The sequence below is a fragment of the Oryzias latipes genome, chromosome 24, assembly GCF_053564925.1.
Source record: "Oryzias latipes strain Hd-rR chromosome 24, Olatipes_Hd-rR_3.1".
Classification (NCBI taxonomy): Eukaryota; Metazoa; Chordata; class Actinopteri; order Beloniformes; family Adrianichthyidae; genus Oryzias; species Oryzias latipes.
This window is the reverse complement of record NC_136260.1, coordinates 11,203,682-11,227,909: the sequence shown is the minus strand read 5'-3', so window position 1 is coordinate 11,227,909 and position 24,228 is coordinate 11,203,682. Positions and strand designations below refer to the sequence as shown.

General features: G+C 37.0%; 2 protein-coding genes across 3 annotated transcripts in view; one reads left to right on the top strand and one right to left on the bottom strand.

The window, feature by feature from the left end:
• si:dkey-71h2.2 (low density lipoprotein receptor adapter protein 1) overlaps positions 1-18,702 on the top strand; it is a 57,469-nt gene extending 38,767 nt beyond the window's left edge. The window contains exon 9 of the mRNA XM_078942420.1: positions 18,442-18,702. Within this exon, the coding sequence (XP_078798546.1) occupies positions 18,442-18,478 (37 nt within the window). The 3' untranslated portion in view covers positions 18,479-18,702. The remainder of the gene's footprint in view (positions 1-18,441) is intronic.
• fndc4a (fibronectin type III domain containing 4a) lies at positions 631-19,392 on the bottom strand. Of its 2 annotated transcripts, none has more exons than XM_078942421.1 (6): positions 19,371-19,392; positions 11,617-11,732; positions 10,430-10,634; positions 5,264-5,353; positions 2,846-2,979; positions 631-2,430 (listed from the first exon to the last, which is right to left on the bottom strand). In XM_078942421.1, the coding sequence occupies exons 1-6, from the start codon at positions 19,375-19,377 to the stop codon at positions 2,389-2,391; spliced, it is 594 nt and encodes a 197-aa protein (XP_078798547.1). In that variant the 5' UTR covers positions 19,378-19,392; the 3' UTR covers positions 631-2,388. The 2 variants fall into 2 exon arrangements, with proteins under 2 accessions (XP_078798547.1, XP_004083875.1); XM_004083827.5 differs by lacking the exon at positions 19,371-19,392 and adding an exon at positions 18,091-18,445.
• Positions 19,393-24,228: the final 4,836 nt, after the last annotated feature.

The window sequence follows — 24,228 nt, the reverse complement described above, 5'->3', positions numbered from 1 at the left end:
ATATTAGGAAAGGTTCAGCTTCTTCTATTCTAGATACCAAACAATAATTGTAGTCATTGATGTTCCTTTTTTTTAATCTCAGAATTTGCCATATGACCTTAACCTGCTATAAATCACTTGAACAACTAATAACAGGGCTTCTGCTGCACAGAACCATAAACAGGGAAAAGCACTTGTAGAGCACTCTAATTACATTTGATTCTGGGATGAGTTATATTCTCAGACACGTCTCTGTAATTAAGATTTTTATTGGGGCCATTCTAGCATAAAGGTTGAAGAGAAACACCTGATTTAATTGGCCTCCTGAACTTCTGCAGCAGGCAGTTCTGTCTCATTACTTTTGGCTTATCAAGGATTAATACTGCAGCTAATGAGGAGTAATTTGACTTCTGCTAGCCTGTAATGGTCACCTTGTACCACAAAAGTTTTTATTTATGTATTTAGAAAAAAGGGATTTATAAAGTTAAAGAGTGTCTGTCGGGGAAATGTCATGTTTGCTTTAAGAAGCCACATTTCTCTTCAGGCTTTAAATTGTGTTTTTGGTGTTTTTAACATGTTCTTGTAGCATTTCTCTCATGATGGAGGACACATAAAATAATTAACCAGCAGATTAAACAGATCAAAACAGCATTTCTGAGTATTTCTTTATTTATAAATCATGATGAATCAGAAGCAGATGAAAAAATGTCGTTTGAAAGAACTTGTGACGCTAAAACTACAATGGGTGGGCCAAAGTCTCCCTGCTCTGCTCCATTCTGATGCATCCACTTGCAGAAAAACAGATATGTTAACATCTTTTTGTCTCGTCTGAGCTGGGGTCTGGCTCAAAACTGTAGCTGGAAAGCTCAAGGTTTCTCACCATTTGTTTTACAGCAAGAACGTTACATTAGGGGTTATTCTGAGAGTTTGTAGAGAGAATAAACAAAGGGATGATGGGATATCAGCTGAGGCTTACACAGAAGCTGAGGCTTCTGTGGCAAAAGTTCCTCCCACAACTCAGAGGTAAATTTCTAATAAACTACTTTTGTTCTGCAGCAACTATGTTCTAAAAAACAACACAATTTTTGTTTTGTTTTTTTATTTTGCCTAAAAACAGCATAATCATGATTAAAAGACCACTGGGAACATTTTTGAAAATTTGTCAAAAGATAATAAATTCTGGTGTATTTCAGTGATGCGTGAATACGCAAAAGAAAATAGTGACTTTAAAGAGTACACAAATATATTGACCCCATATCAGCAGCTGTTAAAAATGTGTGATGTCTCTTATGTATTCCCTAGAGTGCATTGTAAAAGGGAATTCTAACAAAGTCTAATTTTGTTTTAAATTCTCTGCCATTAAGTACAGTGTGGATTATGCTTAAACAAGCAAAGGACCAATTTCTTATTGTGTCCATTTAATGATTACATTTCTTGCTTGTTTGGTATCACCCTAACTGAAAGAGTTTGGTGAATGGATTCTAACATAATGACACCTTTTGCCTTGTTTTTTTTTATCACTGTGGTGAACATTTCACGGGTAAAATCTAAAAAACTTAGAAACAGTAATGGATCCTTTAAAAGTAATCTGACTGTATAGTAAATGTATTTACTCAGAAACTGATAACAGAGAGAACAAAAAGAAGATGAAATAAATTTACTTCATTTTACTGTACTGTTATTTTATTTATCCAGCGCTGGGATAAATGTACAATGAACAACAAATACTATCCTACACGCAAGAACCTGCATGCAGCTTTGTTTAAGAAACAGCTCTACAGGAAATTGACCTGGAAAAACCATGGTAAATAAAGTTTTTACAGATGTTTTTCAGACACATGAGTCACTCTCCTTATTAACAAACATCTCTCGGTAGTCAATAAGACAATAATACAGTTCTGAACAGGCAGTAAATAAACACTACTCCTCTTTAATCTAACAGCACATGCCATTATATAAAAATACACAGCATTTTTTAAAGTCACAACAGGCCTCCCAGAGATGAAAAGTTATATTGTGTGTCATATTGCGATAATACACAAAGCACCTAGCAAAGACATCAGTGTTGAAGTGTACCATGGGTTAACATCAGTTATGACGCGAGATTAGTAGTTTGTCAAGCACTTAATAATTGGATTTTTGGTATTTTGGAGCTGTGTTCTGGTTTGGAGTTTATTCTCAGGGGGTGGGGGTGTCACTGTAAATTTTTTCTTCTATTATTATTTATCACAATTTAACCAGCTGGAATGAAAGAGTGGAGTATGTGGGATTATGTCGCTGTGTAGGCTTGATAATAAGGAATTGAAAAGTTTTTCTCACAATGACTCCACTTTTCTTCCTTTAATAATCAAAGTTGTGAGACATATCAGTGGTCAAACACGGAGAAGTTCCCATTTAAGCCTCCTCTCCTCAAACCTCAATGATGTTGATTGATGGCACAGATGGATGAAACTGGAAAAAAGAGAAAAATATATAAATTCCTACAGCAATTCAACTCTTGTTTTATATTTTACAATGACTATCGGTCTTTCAAATGGGCAAACCAAAAATATTTTCACACCTTTTTTAATTTGTTTCTAATTTGAATTCAATCATTACTTTTTAGTTTGAATCAAACATATTACATAATATTTATGAATTAAAACGTGTAAAACTTGTTTTTTGAGCTGAAACAGCTTTTTTTCTCATGTGTAATGCTGTTTTTTTAACCAACATGTTTCTATTTGTTTGAGATCTACATACATTGCACATATCTGCTTACTTCAATTGCTTTTATGTTTTCTTTTACGTAGAAAATGTCTTATGGGGGGGAGGGCTGCACAAATGGAGAAAAATAGGCACATTTCTTTAAAGTTCAGAGGCTCACCTTGCTCCTCAGCAGACCTCCGCTGTGATGCTCCGGCGTGCTCCTCTCTGAAGAAGGTTTGACTTTCTCTTTATTGTTGCTGGAGTCATTATCCTTTATGATATCATACTGCCGACAGAACAGGGCAATAACCGCTGCAGGGAGGATATTTGAAACACACAACAGACAGAAACACGGTCATGAGCAGGAGCACAACTTCCTGTAAGCGAGCAAACTGAAATGACGTGTGTGTAATAGAGTTTTGCTCCCTGGGGAGCTTGTCGGCCGTGCCTTTCTCTGGAAGCTGGAAGGAGTTTTATTGTTGCATTTTGCAGTCTGCGGGATGCAGATCAGCATCCAGTCTGAATCAGTCTGTTAATTCGCAATCAGCATCCTCCTGTCTGTGATCGATCACTTTAAACCAACTTATCTCTATTCGCTGGCTTTCAATTATTATCTGAGCTTCTTCACTTTCTACGTGTCATTGTTTGCTTCAACAGGTTATAGCAGCTTTCCTTTTCTGTTGCTGAGCTGTGATTTTCTTTAGTTAATTTTTTATCATTTTGATTTTTCTTTTTTGCCTGTGCAGCTTTTTCATCTGAGGTGGTTTTATAAGAAGAAAAAAACTGCTTTATCAACGAACAGATTGATCAACTGATAATCCGTTTCTGATTGAGTTTTAATGGGATTCTGTCATTAGGTATTCAAAAGTGGATGTGCAACTCTGATAAATTAGATCTGTAGAGCTGTGGAGATTTTCATTTGACTGTTATCCTCATTTCTGCCACAGCTGCTCCACTGAAGGCTTATTAACAAAGATCTATTGAGGGTCCATAAACACTCTTCTGCTTGAATGCAGCTGCATCTGAAAAATACATGACATATCCTGTCATAGTCTAGCGCTGTCCTATAAAATAGATGTGATGGGTTCTATTTGCTCTACAGACAACAAATAGGGTTTATAAAGTATTTATAGAAGCTCTCAAAAGCTTTTAAGGGGGTGTATTGAAAAAAATGTATAACTTTTTATTCTGCCATACATGTTAATAAATAAAAGCAAATTATTACCTTAAAATGGTTAATTTACATCACTTTATTTTACTGCAGCTTTGTTTTCCTGCATTTCTCCTAAATGCTTTTTGCCATTTTATTTTCCTTTTTTTGTGCTTCATTGATTATGTTATTGTGCTTTAAATATTATTTTATGCCGCTGTAAACATTTCTAACTGACGCTTTAAAGTGAAAAGAACCAATCGGTATAAGCATTTCACAGAAATTCAGCTGCTTGCCAATAGCCCAGGGACAGGAGGCTGCAGCAGCGGGACTTGAACCCTTAAAAAAGTTTTTTTCATTATAATTAACTGCTCCGATGTTCGGATTTACTCTGGTTTATTAGTGCTGGCTTATCAAAAACAACTACATTAAAATTACACAGCCAGCTAAGTACAGATGCTAGATTTGATTTAGGACGGAATGCAGTCTATTTAATTTATATTAGGTCATACAGCCTACATTACATTAGTAAGAATGAACACTTGTCATAATGAAAGCAAATCTACATTAATATGAACATATAGTTTTATATATGGTTGTAAGTTGTAATTTATTACTAGATATTGAGTGTTGGGCTACCCTCTTGTTCATGTTGCGACACATTACATTAATGTCTCAAAGTAATAATCAGATTTTTTTGTTTTTTGTCCAGCTTTTTGTGGATGATGCAGACGACAGCAGCAAATGGCGTGGAATAAATAAAGTTAAGTCGCAAGTGTATCAGCTAGAGTACATATGCCACCGGTCTCTCGTTCCTAGTTTTTTATAGCCTCAGCGTGACTTTCACTCATTATTATTTAACATCTGGCTCTGGTGGTAGGAAAGCTCTGCTCCAGGCAGCAGGAGAGTTATCTTGTTGTGCTTCAGCACTTCATTTATCACCACACTTCAACTATAAAAGAGTCATGAATGCAAATATCCGAAAGACAGGAAGACATGATGTTGATGTTAGTCTGCTCTGCTTTTACTTTACTATCTTTTATGACATTGAGCAACTTTTCAACAAACTGGCAAACCATTTTGTGTAAACCAGAACTGAATCTGTATCTTAAGTAGTTTCAACCTGAAACTACTTAAAGCTGCAGAGCAGTTAAGACATTTCATCAGTAAAAAAAAGAAGACTAAAATATGTTTTGACAAAAGAAAATGAGGTTGAAAATTGCTCATATTGGCTAAAATAGATCAGTGAGATCAAAGTTAGGTAGAGCACATGCAAAACAAGAGGATGAAAATAAGGATTAGGTAAACTGATGTAAAAACTCAGCAGTTAGTTTCATAAAAATGTGCATAATTAAAAATAATTGGGGAAAAACTTCATGTTTTGTTTGGATCTTTAAAATTGGTCTTTACAGCTTTTTTTCCTGGACTTCTGCTGCGGAAACTCACCTGCCCACATGAGCAGGACCACCACAATGATGATCATCTCTCCGGTCTGGAGATGTCGAGACTTGTCCAGGCCCTGCACAGTGGGGTCATCTGCATAAGAGAGTAGAATGTTTGCTCCACATCTATACAGTATAAAAATGGCTAAAGTGAAGCTTTGGCACAATCTCAAAAAGGAAGATCTACTTCACTTCCAGGTACGCTGGGTTGCTACGGCATTCTACACGCCATTATCAATGAGGCCTTTGATTTATCCTTTTCTACTCAGCTTATCACAATCATGTTTTGGCTTTTAGATTCATGAACAGGAAACTCTCTGTATTCTATAGTGTCTTGGTTCTGGGATTTATTCATCTATCCGACCTCATCCCAAGCATGCAAAACATAATTTGTTCAGATTCGAAGTTGATAGTCTTATTTCATGCACGTAATTCTGTATCACAAATACATCTTTATGCGCTTCCCTAAGACCTCTCCCTTTTGAAAAGCTGCCCAGATGCTTTGATTGATTCCAGATCCATTCCTTGACACAATTTGTGGATAATGTACTTGAAACTGCACACAGACTGCCAGAAGTGGACTCTATTATTTAAGCTCACCACTGCATATCAGAGCTGTGAATGTTAATTTGCTTTGAAGCGCATTGACTGAGAGCCATTTTTGACCCTTCCGAATCTCAACTGGATGGAACTTATCCAGTGCACCACTTTTCCTAATTGCCATCTTTATTCAATGAAACCCGACTGAGATGTTTACTTTTGGTTAGCTTTCACAAACAAACAGAGCTTTGCTGCATCAGTCGCGTGTTACTATAGAAACATGGAGGAAGGATAAAGGAAAAAGTAAAGTTCCACCATAAAAAAACAGATTTGACAGGTTTTTTTTGCATGTATGTATGTATGTAAGCATAGTTATGCCAAAACTAGGAGGGTGAGTATCATTGGAAGTAATGCAGGTGTGTCTGAAGGAAAAACCTGCTGAATTATTTCAATCCTGAATTGGATGGTTTGACTTTCCCCAAAAAGTTCCAATCAAATTCTTAGTGTCCTATTTTGGGCTTTAAGATAAATCCAACAAGTAGGTTGGTACGTGTTTGTTAACCCTTTAACACCGGAGCTTTAGCTCCACTGTTGACATTCTTTCGACTACCGTAACTATTAAACAGTTTAAGCCATTAAAGTAATTCCAGCTGATTCTGCTGAGGAGAAAAGCAGCTTTGTGCCTTTAGCATAAAGTGTTGAATATCGGTGCAAAGCCGACCTCAAAAGCCGCTTTTCTCTGCAGCAGAATTAGATTCACGTTAATCTCGTGACCGGTCAAAGAGTTACGGTACGTCAAAAAGCGTGGGTTAAGATGTCGTAGGGGGACATCTCTGGAGTTAAAGAATTAAAACTGTTAGAATTATTGGAGATCTCATCACTCCGGGTTAACGTGTGAAATTACAAACCAGAAAAAAAATTGTAATTAGTAAACTATAAATACTCAAAGTGATTCTAAAATTTCCTTTCGTTTTTTTATTTTTTATTTTAGAAAGTAGAAACCCTAAATAAAGTTTACTTTTAATCTGTTTTTTGCATTTTTTCAATTCGTAATTTCATCATTTTCAAGTTGAAATGTGATTTTTTTAACTTTATATTGTGTCTAAATTTAAGTTATCAAATAGGATTCATTTTTGGAAAACGTGAGGAAAATAAAGACAATTTAAATGCAGTTTACTGGAAATTTTAAACAGTTTTGATCAAATGATCAGTTCTTTTACATAGGTATTAGAAGAAAATGTGATCACAGATGATGATCAGAAAAGCTACACAAACCTTACAGATTTCAGTCAGTTTATCAGACCTCTTCATTTGCATGTTAGCTTTTCTTTTTTGACATACTAGTCTAGATGTTTGATGCATGGCATGTCATGCTGAAGAGAAAGAAAATATTCCCACAGGACCTGTACATGTCTTGCTTCTGTACTGTTGCTCCTTTAGTGCATAAAGGAGTTTGTTTAGGTAATGACTTAACCTTCCCTCTGCACACCGCTAGTCCCCCGATGCTTATAGACCTGTGAACTGTGTCAGAAAACTGAAAACACACCAGCAATACTTTACAGCTATACTCTGTTTGAGTTATTCTTTCTTTTTACCTTTATTTGAAGCATTTTGCCTGTAAAATATTTCAAGTTTTTCTTCCCTATAAATGGGAAAGTTGAACCATTCTATGGTATAAATAGGATAACATTTGTTTAAATTAATAGCAAACTGTTTCAGAGGAAAACTGAAAATTAGATATCTGGGTTTGTATCAACGTTAAGAGAGGAACCTGAGTTTTACACAGTTTTCTTCCTTCAGTGAGTCTTTGGGGACCTACTGCATAGTTTAAGGGCTTAAACAAAATTGTAAAGCAACTTTTATAATGGTTGAAGCTGCATTTAAAAGATGCTTTACTGACTAAATGGATGGATGAACTAATTTCCTATTTCACTAGCCAAGTTAAATAAGTTGTCACCTAATAAAACAAGAAAATACATGTATGTATGTAAGAGATAATTACAACAGGTAGCATGTGTTCTACAATCTTTCTGTTGCCAACACGAAAAAAAAGAATGCCTTGATTGGACTTTATAACTGGGGCACAGACAGAATGCAGAACTGACATCAAATTTATGTGTAAAACAAACTCTAGCCTAGAAAATGGGTGGTTTTTCTGACCAACTTAGAAAGTGTAATAAACTCTCAATGCTGCTGCACCTTATTTGAAATATCCTTAAGAGTTCTTCATTCTGCTTTATTCTGCTTTTTTAAACTAAAGATTAGTTTTTAAAAATTCTAGAGTAAGCAAGAAACACAGCCTAATCAAGTCAGTTGTTTTGCTCAGTTAAATGTCAAACATTGATCTACTGACAGATAAGATTCAGCATTTTCCGATCTTCAAAATTATCTATTTTCCCATTTCCACAGCTCACACACACTCACATGAAGATACAGTTTTTCATGCCTCAACACAGAAAAATAAATCCTAAATTAAGCGAATGCACCATGGATGCCTCTGTTCAAGAAGATTTATCTTTCTAACAACAGTTTCACCAAATACACTTACTGTATAGGATCAGATCAAGAATGTAAAAAAAGTAACTTTACTGTTTGATTGGAGGATCTATGTCAGAATTTGTTTTCTGCAACAGCACAGTAACCAGTTGATTTTCAATTTTTCACAAAAATGTTTTTGAAACCCTTTGTGTAACCGAGAATTTACTGTTAATATATGAGGAAACTACCAAGAGCAAAACAGAGCCGACTTCCCACCTTTGTGCTGCAGCGAAGGCAGCTTGACAGGAGGCTGTGGGCGGAGATCAAAAGCGGAGGTAAAGATACAGAGGCAGACTGATGGCTCACTAAATGACAGTTTCAGACCTTGGGGCCGTCAGACACAGATTGTTTGAGATGTCATTTCAGACTCTCAATACATATTTTTTTCTTAAAATGTTCCTTTTGAGGAGTATGTTTTTTTATTACCTTGGGTGACAAAAAATTCAAAAGAGTGAAGTCATTACGTTAATGTGTTTGTAAATGTGGGGATACAAAACTTCAGAAAGCAGCCGGCTTTGGCTTTCACACAAAGTCAGGTGGGTGGTAGGAGCTGGAGCTTGCAGGCACTTGACAGCACGTTCCCAGCTGTGCTTCATTATCAATGTCAGGCCTCTTTAGGAGGATTCAGGAGTCAGAAGAGACTTTAGTGCAGAAGCATATAAAGTGTCTGTAATGGTTTGCCTCTGTCTGTACCTTGGAGAAAACGTCTGTGGTGGAATATGCCTAATTAAAGTGCAGTTTTATGTAAGGCAGGAAAAAAAACAAAAAATGTTGCTGCAGCCCTCTAACTCTATTTTACCAAACTTTGAGGACATTTGTTGTTGGGGAACCTTTGACTATGGCCCATCATTGTTAAAATAGCCAACATCTATCCATTTGGCATGCACTTGAATCTTCTTTCGTTCTTACTCACCTTTGAATTTTGGGGCGTTCTTTCCCTCCTTCAAACATCAATCTCTATCAGGAAGCATCTGGTTTTGTTCTCTAGATAAGATGCGATGCAGAGGCCGGATGTCACAGCCATCTTATGATTTAGATTGAACATTGTTATCTTGTGACTGTCAGACATTATTGTTGTCTCTCAGACTGTGATGACACAAATTGTGACTATCATGACATGTTTCTTTAAGCTTTATTCCTTTGAAAAGTTGAGTTACAATAATGTCATTTTGTGTGTTCTGAACAAAGAAGGTCTACTTTCAGAGGCTTTTATTTAAAAAAAAACATCCTACTAAACATTGTTTACATTAAATGTCTGAATCAAATCAAATCAAAAATTAACCTTTTCATGCTTTATGTCGCTAATTCGCAACATACCATTTAATCCAGAACTAAAAGTTTTTTTGGCAATGCTTTATAAGGTAAAAAAACAATGAAGTATATTTTAGTTGGAAATAAAGTAAGACATGAAGAGGTTAAAGTTTGTATTAAACTTTCAGCAAAATATTGATTTTTAGTTTTGGTGTTAGGTCTGTTTACTTTTTTTTTAAATTCCGGGAGCAAAATTAAAATTAATCTTTAAATTTAGGGGGAGAACAGATTTATAATGTGGTCAATATTGTTTTTTTTATTGATTTGTAATTTGTGATTTTTATAGCTTTAAAAAGCATTCTAGATGGAATTGATAATCTTAATAATCATAAATAAACAACATTGTTTTATAGTTTTATATGCTGAAAAAAAAACACTACGCATTTGTTCAGTACACACAGACATACTCTCTATAGAATATTTACATTGGCAGGTTGACCATCAGCTATGTATTATAGTAACATTAACGAATGAAAAGAATTTAATTTTAATAAGTATTATCTTTAATCTTTAATCTTTTCACAGCATTTGATCATTTCTTATGTTCAAACTTGCTCAATTCTTCACCCTCTGAAAACATTTAGCCTTAACTTTTCTAATGTTGTTTTTTAGCTCTGTTCCCATGAACACAAATCCACTTATGAGGTGGTTGTTTTTCTGTTGTGCATCAACGCATCAATTCAGTTGCTAAATGAAGACCTCAATTATCCAACGACTATCACTTACCAACCTGAGGAACAAGTTTGTTAGCTGGTATTCTGTTGATCTTGAAAGCACCCACCTTGGTTAGAACTGTTGGAGGGGAAACGGTCCGTCTTCTTGAGGGTGCGAAAATGGATTTTCTTGCTGGCTTGACTTTCCCCATAAAGACCGATGGACTGGACCTGGATGATGTAATCCGTCTCTTCCTCCAGGTCCCAAAGAACACAAGAGCGACTGGTGGTGTTGACCTCCCGAATGAATCTCTGCATGTGTCCATCCTGCCTCTGGTTATTACAAAAACGATAGAGAGCAACAAAATAGATTGAACTATTGACTGCTCCCGGCGGGGATCGATACAAAGGGCGATAAGAGGATGACACAGAATAGAACATCCATGCAAAATTGTCCTTAAAAAAACAACTTTGTTTGAGAAAGCAAAAATGCTTTGCTGCATTCAATTTGTCTGGGAAACAAAAAAAAGGCAATTTCCACTTCTAAAATCTTAAAAAGGTGAAATTATTGTATGTTGGGATAATTTGCTATCAGAAAGCACTCTTTTTATGTTATCATGAAAAGAGTATTCAGGAGTTGAACTCTGTCTCAGTAATACATTTCCATAAATATTCTTGAAACGATAAAATTTGACGCCTTTTGAGGTCGATCAAAGAATTTTTAACCAAAAGCCATCACTACTATTTCTAAAAGCCTGTATGCTCCCAGATGTGTTTTTATGTCTTTAATTGCAAATTCTGGAGAAAAATGAAGTTTTCAATCTGTGATGAATATGGATACAAATTTGCTCTTAAATGCCATGAAAGTGATTACATAGGCATTTAAGTGCAGCTGCCTGCTATGATGAAGAACCTCGAAGGATATTTAGTCACACTGAATGAAAAGCAAAGTTCAATGATCTATAATGGCTTGACTTCCTTGGAGCATAAGGGTAGGAAGCTGTTTTGCATGACATTGTACTGCTGTTTGACTCATTTCGTTTTTGCATTTTAAGATCTTTTTGTTCTAAAAAAAAACCCACTTTGAGTGGCTCAATGCTTTAGCCCTAGTTTTTCTCCACTAATCGACCATGAGAGGTAAACCTTTCTCCATATTAAGCAAAGCCTCTAGGAGAATTTCATTATTTAAATCCTGCAGAAATCACAGCCCGGCAAAAAGTGTTTAAAGAGACGTGGAGCTATATTTTACCCACTGGCATGCTTGAGGATTTATGTAAAAAAAAAAAAAAGATTCTTGTGGTTTCATAGAAAATACCTGCTGTGAGATGGAGAAGCCAATAATTATGTCCCCCTCTGGAACCTCCCAGGATACGGTTACAGAGTCAGCTCTCAGGTGCATGACAGACACGTTGACGGGAGCTGGAGGTCGATCTGAAAAAGAAAAGAAAAAACAGCAGGAGAAAAGACCTTTAAATTGACTGTGAGAACAATTTTTGTGCAATATTTGGGAAAATATCTGGATTTAGACAGCTGGATTTTCATCAACTTTCACTCGTCGTGGATCTGCGGGTTTGTAATATTTTCAGTTCTTTCTGCAGTTCTATAATAAGGTCTTCATTGTTTTTTTTCATCACATCAACAGATCTTTATATTCAGCACCAAACCTCAACAGTGAAATTGCAGTAATTACTGTTCTGTGCTATTGCAACTGGGTTACTCAGAATCAATGATTGGGTCCCCAAAGGTGTACGAGGCACACAGCACAAAGGTCAGATGTATAACTATCCAATGAAAGTCAAATCATTAGCACTCTGACTCTTGCATAGATACGGTAATTCAAATTGTGTTTTCTAATTTCTATTTCTCTATAAAAACAAAGTATTAGCAGCAAACTTTAACCTCCAAGCATCCTTTTGTTTTCTTGGCAGACATGTCATTTTCCTTTGTTTTCTTTTCTTTTTCACGTTTCTAGATCTATTCCTAGTCCTCAGCAATAAATGAGACTAAAAGGGTAAAAAAAAAACATTTATTGAACTTCTATTACAAAAACAAGCTGCTCCTTCCAGCTACGGTTCCTGTTGTTCAAAAGGTTTCCAACAAGCCCCTGTTTTGCCTCACTGAGTTGGGAGACATGTTTGCTGAACCGTCACATACCACATTGTTTGAGCAAACTCCCCCCAAACCTTTCTTAACCATTTACCACTTTGCACGTAAGACTTGGCCACCGTGCTTGGTGGAAAGCAGGAACAAAACGATTTAAAGAACAAGGTGCAAAGAGCTGACAGCTCAAACAGAGAACCATTTACAGCTGCACAGTCTATAAGCCTCGGTCAGATGGACATAGAAGATGGGATAATCAGGAATGTGTCACTGGGGCTTTTGTTGTAACAAAATGTTTACTGAGAAGTGGGTGAAGCTTTGAAAAAAGGGTCCATGCAAGACATAGGAGATTATTATTTAAAAAAAGGTTATTGCAGGTAGCATTGACTTATGTGAGCACATAAATGCACTAAATAAATATGCATGACCATGGATGGCACTTAGAGATAGACCCATCCTTTTATAAAAATAAGCAAATCTTTTTATGACCCTTTGAGCATCAATTACTTTGTTGTTTTACTACCTTCATTTACATTCCACAACACACTCAGGGTTTGATGTCAATCTATGATGATTCCTACTTTTTTGCTTTTAATTTTTCTTCTCCGTTTGAATTGTATCGGTAGCTCTCTGTTCTATCCCCTAAATGTGCCAGAGCACATGCTAATCTGTTTCAGAGACCTTGAGTTTTGCACATCAATGAAAACAGGCAGTTACATAATCTTCTTTTAAAGACCAAAACACCCAAGAAGACCTGCTGGGGACAGGAAATGACTGGTAGCTAAAGGTGGACCTGAGGAAACAGCTCAGAGACGTGAAATGGTTCCACTCTCTGAAGCATCAAAGCAGATCAGCATGTTGGAGTGTACAATGCCATGGGTGGTACGCACAATGCATTCCCATTGAGGTAAGGGGGTGGGGATTTCTAGGACAGTCACTCTGCTGTGCCCAAAGCCTCCAATGAATTACAGGGCTATCTACACACCATCAGGGGCCACAGAGAGAACCTCCCAATGGTTGTAGGCCCAAACCCCCAGTGACCCACTGATGTGTCCAAGAAAGTGCATCGCAAGATAAATGGAAATTTCATACCCTAAATAAGATCAATGCTGGTCTCCAGGTCTCTATTTGGTTAAAGAATGTGACACAGAGGCAGGTTTTTAAGAGCCTTATGTAAGATGAGCATCAACATCCCCTTTTAATATGAAGCAGAGGAAGTTGGGTTCAGTCTCCAACACAGAGCACAGCTCCCTAGTGATTGGTTTGTGGTTGTGTGTGTTGTGGGTGAAGGTGACGGAGCCGAACGACAGGCCAGGCTATTCTGCAGTCAAGATTGAAAGCCCAAAAGGAAATTAACATTTAATAGAGATGGTGTGTGTGGGGTGTGAGTGTGCGTGTGTGAATTGGATGAGGTTGGAAGAAGACACAGGCGTCAATAGGTTAAAAGGTTGTCTTTCTCATTTCGGCCACATAGTAACCATTTAATTAAAGGATACTGGGTTCAGTGTGCTGATTGAAAGCTGTAAAATATACATTTAAAGGAAGCAAGTCGAACCTAGTTTCATTTGACCTAGAATTTTCTATGTTATTAATCTTTTTCTTTGACAAAGAGTTTATATACTTTGACTGCAGCAAACAACAAATTATATTCTAATTTTTTTAAATTCTTTTGGTAGTGTTTTTTATTAACAAAAAATAAAACCAACTGCCCTAAAAAAACCACAATAGTTAACTGTTGATGTCGTACTTTTTTACTTCCATGTAGTTTTAATGCCTTTTAATGCCCTCATTTTCAATGACAGTAACAGTCAAGAGTGACAGAATTTTTTTATAAAGACCCCTCCATTGAAAATTGTGTTTTTAACATGTTCTGGTGGCATTTTTCTTAAATGTAGGACAATTATAGAGAAAATTAAGCCTTCCATTCTGCTCCCGGGTGTTTTCTTTATTCAAATAATTGAGAATCAGACAAAAAAAAAAGCCTTTTGAAAAAGCACTAGCTCCCTGATCCGCTCCATTCTGATGCATCCACTTGTAGACAACTAGACCCATGTACAGCGTTGATTTTCTTATCCAAGCGGGCAACTGGCTCATAGCTGTACAGCTGCATAGCTCCAATATTGCTAGCCATTGTTGTTGCACCACTAATGTTAGACTGGGGTTGTGAAGGGCTGAAAGCTACTGGGAAAGAGTTTAAACAGAGAAATGGTGGGAAATGGGGACAGGCAAATTTTCAATGAAACTGTTTTGGAAAATGGATTTTTTTTTTGGCTAAAAACAGCATAATAATAATTAAAAGACCACTGACAACATCTTTTCAATACACCAAAAAATGAGTGGGACTTTAACAGATGACAGCAGTGCTAGTTTCCTCACATTAAAAGCTACTCTATTGCTCTGCTGTTTAAGTTAAATTTATAAACAGAAAATACACAAAAGTGGAAAGGTTAAATTGCAAAAGCATTGACCTTCTACATATTTTTAACAACTAAAATCCCACAGAACATCTGTGCTACAAGCATCAATTAATTCATATTGTATTGTGCATTACTGTGTTTAAATCATTTTTATCAATTATTACTTAGAACTAATACTTTTTTTTAATTGCATCTTTCTTTTTTCGTGGTTCAAAAAAATGAATCCAGGTTTTTATTTGTTTGTTCTGGGAAAAGGGATGCTGTAATTCAGTGCTGCAGAGTATTAGTCTGCTTTGTGGCCATTTAAGAGCAGCAAGCCTCAATTCTCTTCAGTTCTTGCCCTACAGTAAGGGACCCCCTGTCCCACCCCCCTCCGTGGAGAAAGGTGCAACATCAACATGTGACGCTACACACTTATTTCTTTCAAGCTTGCATGATATGATATGAACGGTGTCGAGGACAGCCACGCATGGACACCAACACAGCTGGTATCTTCGGTGCATCGCCTATGGTTCATTTACTGATGATGGAGGAAGTGACAACTCCCTGAAAACATTCCATGAATCACAGCTAACGCTGAGGTGTTTTATGTGACATGACGGTGTTTCCATTACAAGCAGATGAGGGGGACAGCTTCATTTTCACCATGGGTGGGTAAATAATCCTCCTAATGTCATATACATCACACATACCCCAATTCTTTTGTCACCATTTTGTGTTTTACGTACATATATATAAAAACAGACTCATGGAGATAAAAACAATTGAGATTCAGTTCCCTTCATGCATGAAGACTCACTTCTTTTCTTTAATCCAATTCCCTTTGTGTTGTCATCAGCTATAATTGTCATTGTGAAAATTGACCACTGACTACGTGACTAAGGCCTCCTTCACTGGAAGGGTTACGTCAGAGCTGAAATTAAACCACCATAGGTTACAGAGGACGAAGAGTGTGTCAGAACAAATAAAGGGTAAGACCTACAGTGGCTGTGGGAGAACTGCCAGGATGAATCACAACATATAGCAAAAGCCGACATTAGCTAGAGTACACATGGAGAAATAGGGAGAGTGCTGCATGGTCTCTCAATGGCTGGGGAGTCTAATGTAAGGACAACCAGACTAAATTTATCAGTGCACGCTGTGAGAGTTTAGCTCTGATGCTGTTTATGCTGCCTTTGCTTGTAAAGCAGAATCACTGTTTAGTTTATTGGCTGTCAACCTGTGAGTGGCTGGAGATTGCTCATGGACAAACAATATGCCCTGATTTACATTACAAAACGGTTAGGGAGGCCTTCATTCAATGGCTACTTAAAAAATTAATAATGCTGGAATCAAATGTAGCATGTTTACATGCATGAATTATATAAAAAAAAACCATTTGGTTTGTAATTAAAACTTTGATTTAAATAGATCCAACATCTGCAAGACAGCATCGTATGATCTCTAAACCATGCAGGGCTACAGCTATGGCACAGGTAAGGATTTCTACAAATCCACAGCTAGTTGTTTTGGTTCTGCAGGCATCTAAAATTAATTAAAGCTAAATTAATGGCTATGAGTTCGTCAGCGATGCTCAAATAACCCAAATGTTCAAACTGTTTAATCCTTTAAAAGCCTACAGTCTGTTGTGTGGGTGGGTTTAAAATATATCCCATGTAACAAGTGATTACATTATGTCAACTTCAGCAAATACAAGCTGTCAGTCTAATGGTTTTGGCTGAAGCACTGAGCTGCTGCTTGTCAAAAATGTGTCACCGAGTTTATGAATGAGCAGATTGCCAATTTGATTTGAGCTTGGCCGTCTCACACAGCCAATAAAACCTGATCTGGTTTGTTTAATTTGTCAAGCTGATACTGCATTAATGCTTGTAACGTGTGCAGTGTTTTTTAGTGTCAATGTAAATACTTGTGTCCAAACGCTTACTGTTAACTTATTCACAAATGTACAAAGGAAAATAACTTCCATTTGACAGAATGAAAACCTCAAACTGTTTTCATGCCTTTGTTTTGATGCAAATTGTTCAATTTTTTAATTCCATTTCATAAACTTATCTCATTGTCTTACCTTAAATAATGTAACTGCCATTTATTTTACATTTCATTCTGGCATCATCCTTGTATTAAGTGTTTTTGCTAATTATCAATCATTCGGAACCCAACACATAGCCTGTCTCTACGTAATTTGAAACTATTGTAACAGATAAACGTAAAAACATCAACAAATGAAATAGGTTGTGAAATAAATTTTAACAAATCCGTGAAACTCAGAGTTGAACCTAAGTTACAGATTGTGGAGTCAACTTATTTTTCAGGCACTTCTTCTGTAAAACAATGTGTGGAATATGATTAACTTAAGTTAATAGAAAAGGCAAAACTTTAAAATTATAAAGTATCTTAGCTTTTTGACAGTGGCCATTTCCAAAAAAGAAACGTATCATTGAACAAATTTAGATTTTAATCTCAGCACTGTAAAAGCTTGAGAGTCTGAGCATGCAGGAAAAGTCAGTCAATAACTCAACAGTTCTTTTTATTCCCTCTGAAGCTCATGGTAACCACTAAATTCATTTTTCAAATGAATATTTCTACTGTTCTTAATGTAAATTTGCTGTATGTGGCAGACTAATTTGGCATGAGAAGCTTTTACTGTCACATTTACAAACAAACCTTAAGAAAGTCTACTTTCATGCCATGATGGATTTTCCTTTATGCGTTGTTGTTGCTCTTCCAGAGGGAAGTAAGGAGTTTAAAAGAAGCCTTCAGACAGAGACAATGCAGATGAAAGAACACAGAAGCAAAGTCTGTTAAATATCAATTTTCAAGCTGCTTTTGAAGATAAAAAAAAATCTGTACATAAAAGGGCTGAATAATTATTTTTTGGCAAAAGTGAATTACCAGTTTCACTAAAGGCTTTGCTGGATCTACAACAAGTGTTTTTCTGGCAGTTATGTAAACGGAATGGCTCTAGCAGTTGCTAGCAGACAATCAAAAACAAAACAAAAAGAAAATTAATTAAAATTGATGGGCCCTCATGTAATGAGATTAATACTTTTATTAAGCACAAGTAGAGCACTTGAGTCTTTATTTCTGACTAATATATTGTTGTTTTGGGGTTAAAAATATGTGTTTGTGTTTTCTGCATGATAAATGAGGTGAGAACACAGAAAGAAAGTCATTCTGCCTGTGTGAATGACTTTCGGTGTTGTATGACACATTAACATATTGGGATATGCACCCGAAAGCATCAATGCAGAAAAACACCAAAATGGACTTACTTGCTCCTACTAAGAACATAACGCTGCCAAAAAGCAACAGGACCACGGAGTTGACCAGAACAATCAGACGAGCCATGGTTAAGAGGAAAGATAGATCTTCTTCTTTAAACGAAAAATGAAAGAAAAAAGAAGAAGTGGGCTTATCCTAGCAGGGAAACTAAATGAGTGAACTTCATTATTTATTCTTGAATTCCTCCGTAGATGCAAATTTGCTATTGGCCGAATCTGGTTCGAGCACCAAACGATGTCTTCAGAAACATTTCTGCAGCGCCAAGTTTTCAGTAATTCCTGAATCACACCCGTCCTTCCTCCATGATCTAATGACATCAGTCTAATGTTCGACTCCAACAGGCGGCTGAAACTGCGGACCCCTGTCGATCATCGGTGAGCGCAGGTGGAGACAGTTCGTGGGAAAAGATGGAGCTCGCTCCCGTATGAGATTCCTTATCAGAGAGATTCAGCACCACGGATAGCGCCAAAGTTCCGGCTGACTGTTTACCCCTCGAGCTTGGATGCGGTTGACCCACGCGCGTCTAAACGCACACCATCCATTGATTGATCATCCACGTGTCATCACAAGAGAGCGGCACGGACACGCCCACATGATCTGCAGCCGCCAGTCACGCCACGGTGAGCCTCTCTAGCTTTTTGTATTGCAGTTGCAATGTCAGACTGTTTAGCGGCAGTGGGTCGGGTGGGGGTGGGGGTAAGTCTGTCCTCCATGCTGTTGCACCACTTCAATTAAAGAGTCAGGAAGATGAATACCCCGTGTGGGTTGTTTTATTCAAACAGCAACCCCATGTTTTATCATGGAAAATGCTGCAGATAGGTGCGCCTCTTTCCCACCATTCAATGCGCACGCCTCAAGACGTGCAATCAAGAAGACGAATCACGTTGATAAGCTGGGGACATTGCCTCAGTGGGAAAACATTTCAAGGCAGATTGCTTGCAGACAGTACAGAGTATAGGAGTCAGTAAATGTAGAGATGGATGGTTCTTTGTTTCTTCATCCACTTACATTTGTATTACATGCATTTTTAAATAAAGGTATTTCGTTTTCTCTTTATAACAAACTCCTTTGGAGTTAAGCAACATTTTCCTCTGGTTTGGATTTATTTAGTTTCAAATACAAATTATTTGTCTGTAAACTAATTAAATACAATAAGTCAAGATAAAGAAGAATCTTCCTGGTCTGTATTAGTTTTTTATTAATAATTCTGTCGGTTGTAATATAGATCAAAGGTCTCAAAAGCCAGTGTCCTAAATGTTTTCCAACTAACCTGCCATTGAAGCTCCTTATTGGCTAAGCACACCTGATCCAGGTAATCAGCAGCAAATGAAGCAGGATTTCTGACCAGCAGGATGCCAGCCCTCAAGGCATAAAGTCTGAGACACCAGGGGGGTATTCCAGGAAGCATGTTTAAACTAGCCTGACTTTAAGCCTGAACTCTGGCTGAAATCCGCCTGAACTCGCTTACTCTGGGTATGTCGGTTCCAAAAGACCGGGTATGAGTTGGCGTAATTGCGCTCGACTTGGTAACCCTGGGTTAATGCTCGTGCACGGAAGGTACATAAAGACATTCTCAATAGATCGCCGATTTCCGGAGTCACCATGGAAACGCGTGGAGAACCAAAGAGAGCGCAATACTTTAGTGAGACGGAGTCTGAGATTTTAATGACGGCGTATGAAGATTATACGTCCATCAAAAAAGCAACACGGCTGCATCATCAGAAGAAAGAGTTTCTGCTTGTAGTAGAACAACAGACAAAGTAAACGCACAAGTTTCTGATCTCATTTCCATTTTCCTTGTGACGCATATATATATAACTTATCCAATTTTGCCACCTTAAATGAAATACTTCTATTGGTAACAAGTAATTGAGTTAAATTTAATCAACCTAATTTCTTTCGTCTATAAAACTCAATAATTGTTTATTCAACTCAAATTTATGTATTTATCAAACTAAATGTCATATTACTCCAATTCAATTAATATTTTTTCCATCTTAATTAATTATATTTCTTGATCTCTCATATGTCTAAGTATGAGCCGGCAGATGTACTAATTTTTATAACAATAAAAAGGACGGGGAAAAAAAGGCACGTTACGCTCAAATTCATTAAAGAATTGTCCGTCTTTAACATTACCGCGCTGATCAGTAGGGGTAATATAAACTCATCATCCTCTCTTTCATTCTTACTCATGGTGCAGAGACATAAGCACAGTAGGACAAGATAACTCAGCAAAACATGGCAAAACACAGTAAAACAACTAAACAACTAAAAAAAAATTTGGTCAAAAAGCCACACTTAAACCAAAATCCGTCCAGACAGGCAAATGAAATGGTATCCCACAATCCCTTGCGGTGCCGATCTAACGGCAGCACCAAATTTACACCTACTTAATTGAATTAATTTGAATGAAAGTAAAATAACTGTCTGATAAATACGTGTTATTTTTAAACTGACTTAACAAAAAAAGATTTTTAATTAACTTAACTGAAGCAAATAATTAAGTTAGATCAAAGTGAAAAAGTTGAATTTTCCAACATCCATATGTGGTCTTATCACCCTCTCATGGTGGAAAAAGTATTATCTGAGGTTCTTCATCCACTAAATCATCTTCAAATGGACACGCCATGCTGCTTCACTTCTCTGTAAACAAACTAACCTTCAACTAAACCTGCTCCCGACCAGGTTATGTTCAGAGCATGAGTTGCCATGGCAACTTGACCCACCCTGAAACATACCTCAATTTCTGGAACCGAAAACTGAGGTTATCAACTTCCTTAGCCTCAAACGTACCGTGGGAGCTAGCATAACCTGCTTCCTGGAATACCCCCCCCGGTATAGATCCACCAGAGTCACAAACTTAGCCTTAAAAAAAAAGAAGCCAGCAGGAGCTGCTTGAATAGAACATGCAAATATGTGAAACTAATTGTGAAAGCTTTAAAACAAAAAATTAAATTAAAAAAAACCACAAAACCCACCAAATCTCCAAAAGCATGTTGTGTTTATCCATTATTAAATGTACTCATGGACGGATTTTTAATAGTTTGTTTGTGCCCGCATTTGTACAAGCTTGCTCTGTTTTTAGGATTTGTTTTTCTATTCCATTTGTAAATCAACATGTATATCTCAAATCAAACTTTGTATTGTGTCTGAGAAATTGACAAAGTATAAAAGATCAAAAGAGAAATAGCGGATCCAATTGCCTTTAGTTTTCCTTGCATAATGTTTCACGAGACTGGTGTACCCTGCCTTTGCCCAATAGGATCTGCAACAGGCACCAGCAACCCTGTGACCCTGAAATGGAGTAAGTGGTTTTGTAAGATGGATGGATGGAATTCCATGTGTGGTTTTAGCTCATTTTCCATGTTGACATGACTTTTAGTTGTAAATTGTGACAACTTAAAATTCTTGGAGTAGTTTGTTGTTCTTCAAGAGTTGTGCAGAAACAGACTTTATTTGCAACTTGAAAACCAGTTTAGTATTCTTCATAATCGTTTCTGCGCACTAAGGACATTAAAGTGGCAAACAATAATTCTCTAAGTCACTGCAAAATAACTGACGGATTATTGGTGATGACAATTTGCAGCAAACCTCAGAAAAATAAATGTTTTTATTTTTTATTTTTCAATTGTGGTTTTTTACTCATCTCTTTATCCGTGCAACACACTTTCCCGGTTGCCAGTGTTAAGTTTTTAGTCTGAATGTTGAAACGTTGAAAACTTTCAAACACCACTCAAAGAGAAACAGGGCTAGGAGGTGCTGAAGTGCAGCTACTTGGCATTAAAGGGTCTCAAAATGTTAATTGCCTTGTGCTCAGTGCTTGGTACCAAAAAAGAAAACATGTTACATAACAAGCAATAAGGTAACAAAATAATAGATTTAAAAGGTTATTCATTTGCCTAATGACCTAAAGTTGTTTGAGTTGAAATTTATGGAATACGATTAAAGTTTACTTTTTTTTTAACAATATACTAGTTTTGTAATAAAAAGGTATCAAGTGAGGAAGCTTTTTTAAAGTAATGACCATAACATAGGTTTGTAAATACAAATATATATATATCTCTGCACTAACATTGCAACACTTTTTATGCAATCTTTCCTATATTGGTATAAACAATATTGGATGTCAGCATTTAAAGTAGAATAGAATGCTTTATTATCATCATCCAAGGAGTAGCAAATTAGTTTAAATTGGCTATCATGTCAAGGTGCATTAGGAATCATTAGAATAAAAGCAAAATAAGACCAATAAAAAAGCAGTATATGCATATACAGTATTTACAAATGTCATGGTGTTCTTTCTATTTTCCCTTTTTTCATCTTGAACCTGCAAGATGAAACCAAACCACAAGTGAGTTGATGTTTCCATGAAGCTATGGAGCCCTGAACATCCAAAGGTGAAGGAAATGTTCCAGTGCAGGAGCACAACGTTGCATACTGATGGTGAGCTGTTTTGCTCGTGAGCTGTCAAAAATGTCTGCCCATGGTGTAGCAGACATGTGTTATGTAAGTAATCGGCAACTTGAGTGATCCTGTGTCCAGTGAGAAGTGGATGCGGTTTTAAATGGGGTGCATTTAAGCTAAGGGATGCACTCACTCACATCGCAATTAATTATTCATTCGTTTTATAAGTGAATGTTTTCAAACCAAGCATGTTAGGCCACTGCACAACACTGACTGAGCATCTGAAAGCAAATGGAATTGCCACATTTCTGCCTTCATGGGCCAGCCACATGCTTCGGTACTTTCACTGCACTGGTCCAGGAATAATTAAATTTTCCAGTAGTTATCGGTGCCCTTGACTCATCATTGACCACAGCCATGGCGGTCAATTACGAGATATATTTAGGGGGTAGTTTGGGGCTTGTGCTATTTCAGGGATTTTCTTTTATCTTTAATTGACCATAAGTGTCACAAAACGGGCAGGCGGCTGGTTCCAGTTGGAGCAGGTTTATTAGCTCAGCTAAAAGTCTACAAAGCTAAATAAGGGCCAGACAGGCAGGGGTGAATAACAGGCATGAGAGCATCAGAGAGGAAATGAGAGTAATCAGGATCTAGGAAATCAGAAGATCAGATCCAGATATAACGCTCAGTAATGCAGGCAGAGTGGCACTTCCAATACTTTTTTTGAGGCTCAGTGCAGTGCTAAAGTGTACTTTGAGTGACTGCAGATGAAAGTCGGGTGTGCGGCATCCAGAAACTGTGCTCTGGGTTTGCTGGGAGATAAAGTGCACTCAGAACTCTGGAGACGGTTTCTGACAATTACCAGAGGGGTAGGCTCCGTACAATAACTCACCCCCACCCCCAATACACAAACAAACAAATAAATAAATACATAAATAAAGACTGGCTAACGGATTTCTTCAACTCAATACAAATTGAATTTGTTTCAGCTTCTGTTGGGAAAGAAAAACAGATTTGGTTTGTTATATTTGTTTATTATGTAGCTAAAAAATCATGTTAAAAACCTCAAAACTAAACAGTACTTTTTCAAATATACAAATATTTGGTGTTTGTCCTTTTACACTAAGGACAACTCTATCACTGAAAAACACTTACATGTTGTTGTTTTTTTACTACCCTGCCTTCGCTCAACAGTAGCTAGGATAAGCTCCAGCAACCCTGTGACCTTGAAAGAGATTAGAAGACGGATGGAAACAAATATGTCATGAAAAGACCAAAATAAGCCTAGTAAACACTATTAAAGAGAAAGTGCACATTTTTAAGAGGAAAGATTGAGCTGGAGATACATTACACATGAAGTGTTTTGAGGATTTTTTTTAAACAGTGTGTTGCGACTCACTTAGAACCAATCTAAATCACCCGTTTCAAGGTCTCATATCTGATACACATAAGCAGTGGCAGAGCTAGAACATTTTATATGCTGGTTAGAGGGGTGGGAGGGGGCAGAAAACTTTAGAAGGGTGGCAAACGACAACAGCAGAGTGGCATGCCATCATAAATGAAAGGATCAAAATTGTGGATTTCAAACTGTCTTATTTATTTAGTGATTTATTTATTGATGATTTCTGAATCTTTGTCAATATTGATACTCATATTGACTCAAAAATGGAGGGGCAAGTAAGGAGGGAAAGCTTTTTGTCGAGGGGGGGCTTCGACCTCTT

Bases quoted from the DNA above. Each gene is read 5' to 3' on its own strand.
- fndc4a (XM_004083827.5), bottom strand. From the start codon at position 18,166: ATGGCTCGTCTGATTGTTCTGGTCAACTCCGTGGTCCTGTTGCTTTTT. The intron at 11,733-18,090 runs GTAAGTCCATTT...TTTCTTTTTCAG, and splicing joins TATGTTCTTAGTAGGAGCAA to ATCGACCTCCAGCTCCCGTC. The intron at 2,431-2,845 runs GTGAGCCTCTGA...TCTTTTTTCCAG, and splicing joins GAGGTCTGCTGAGGAGCAAG to TTTCATCCATCTGTGCCATC.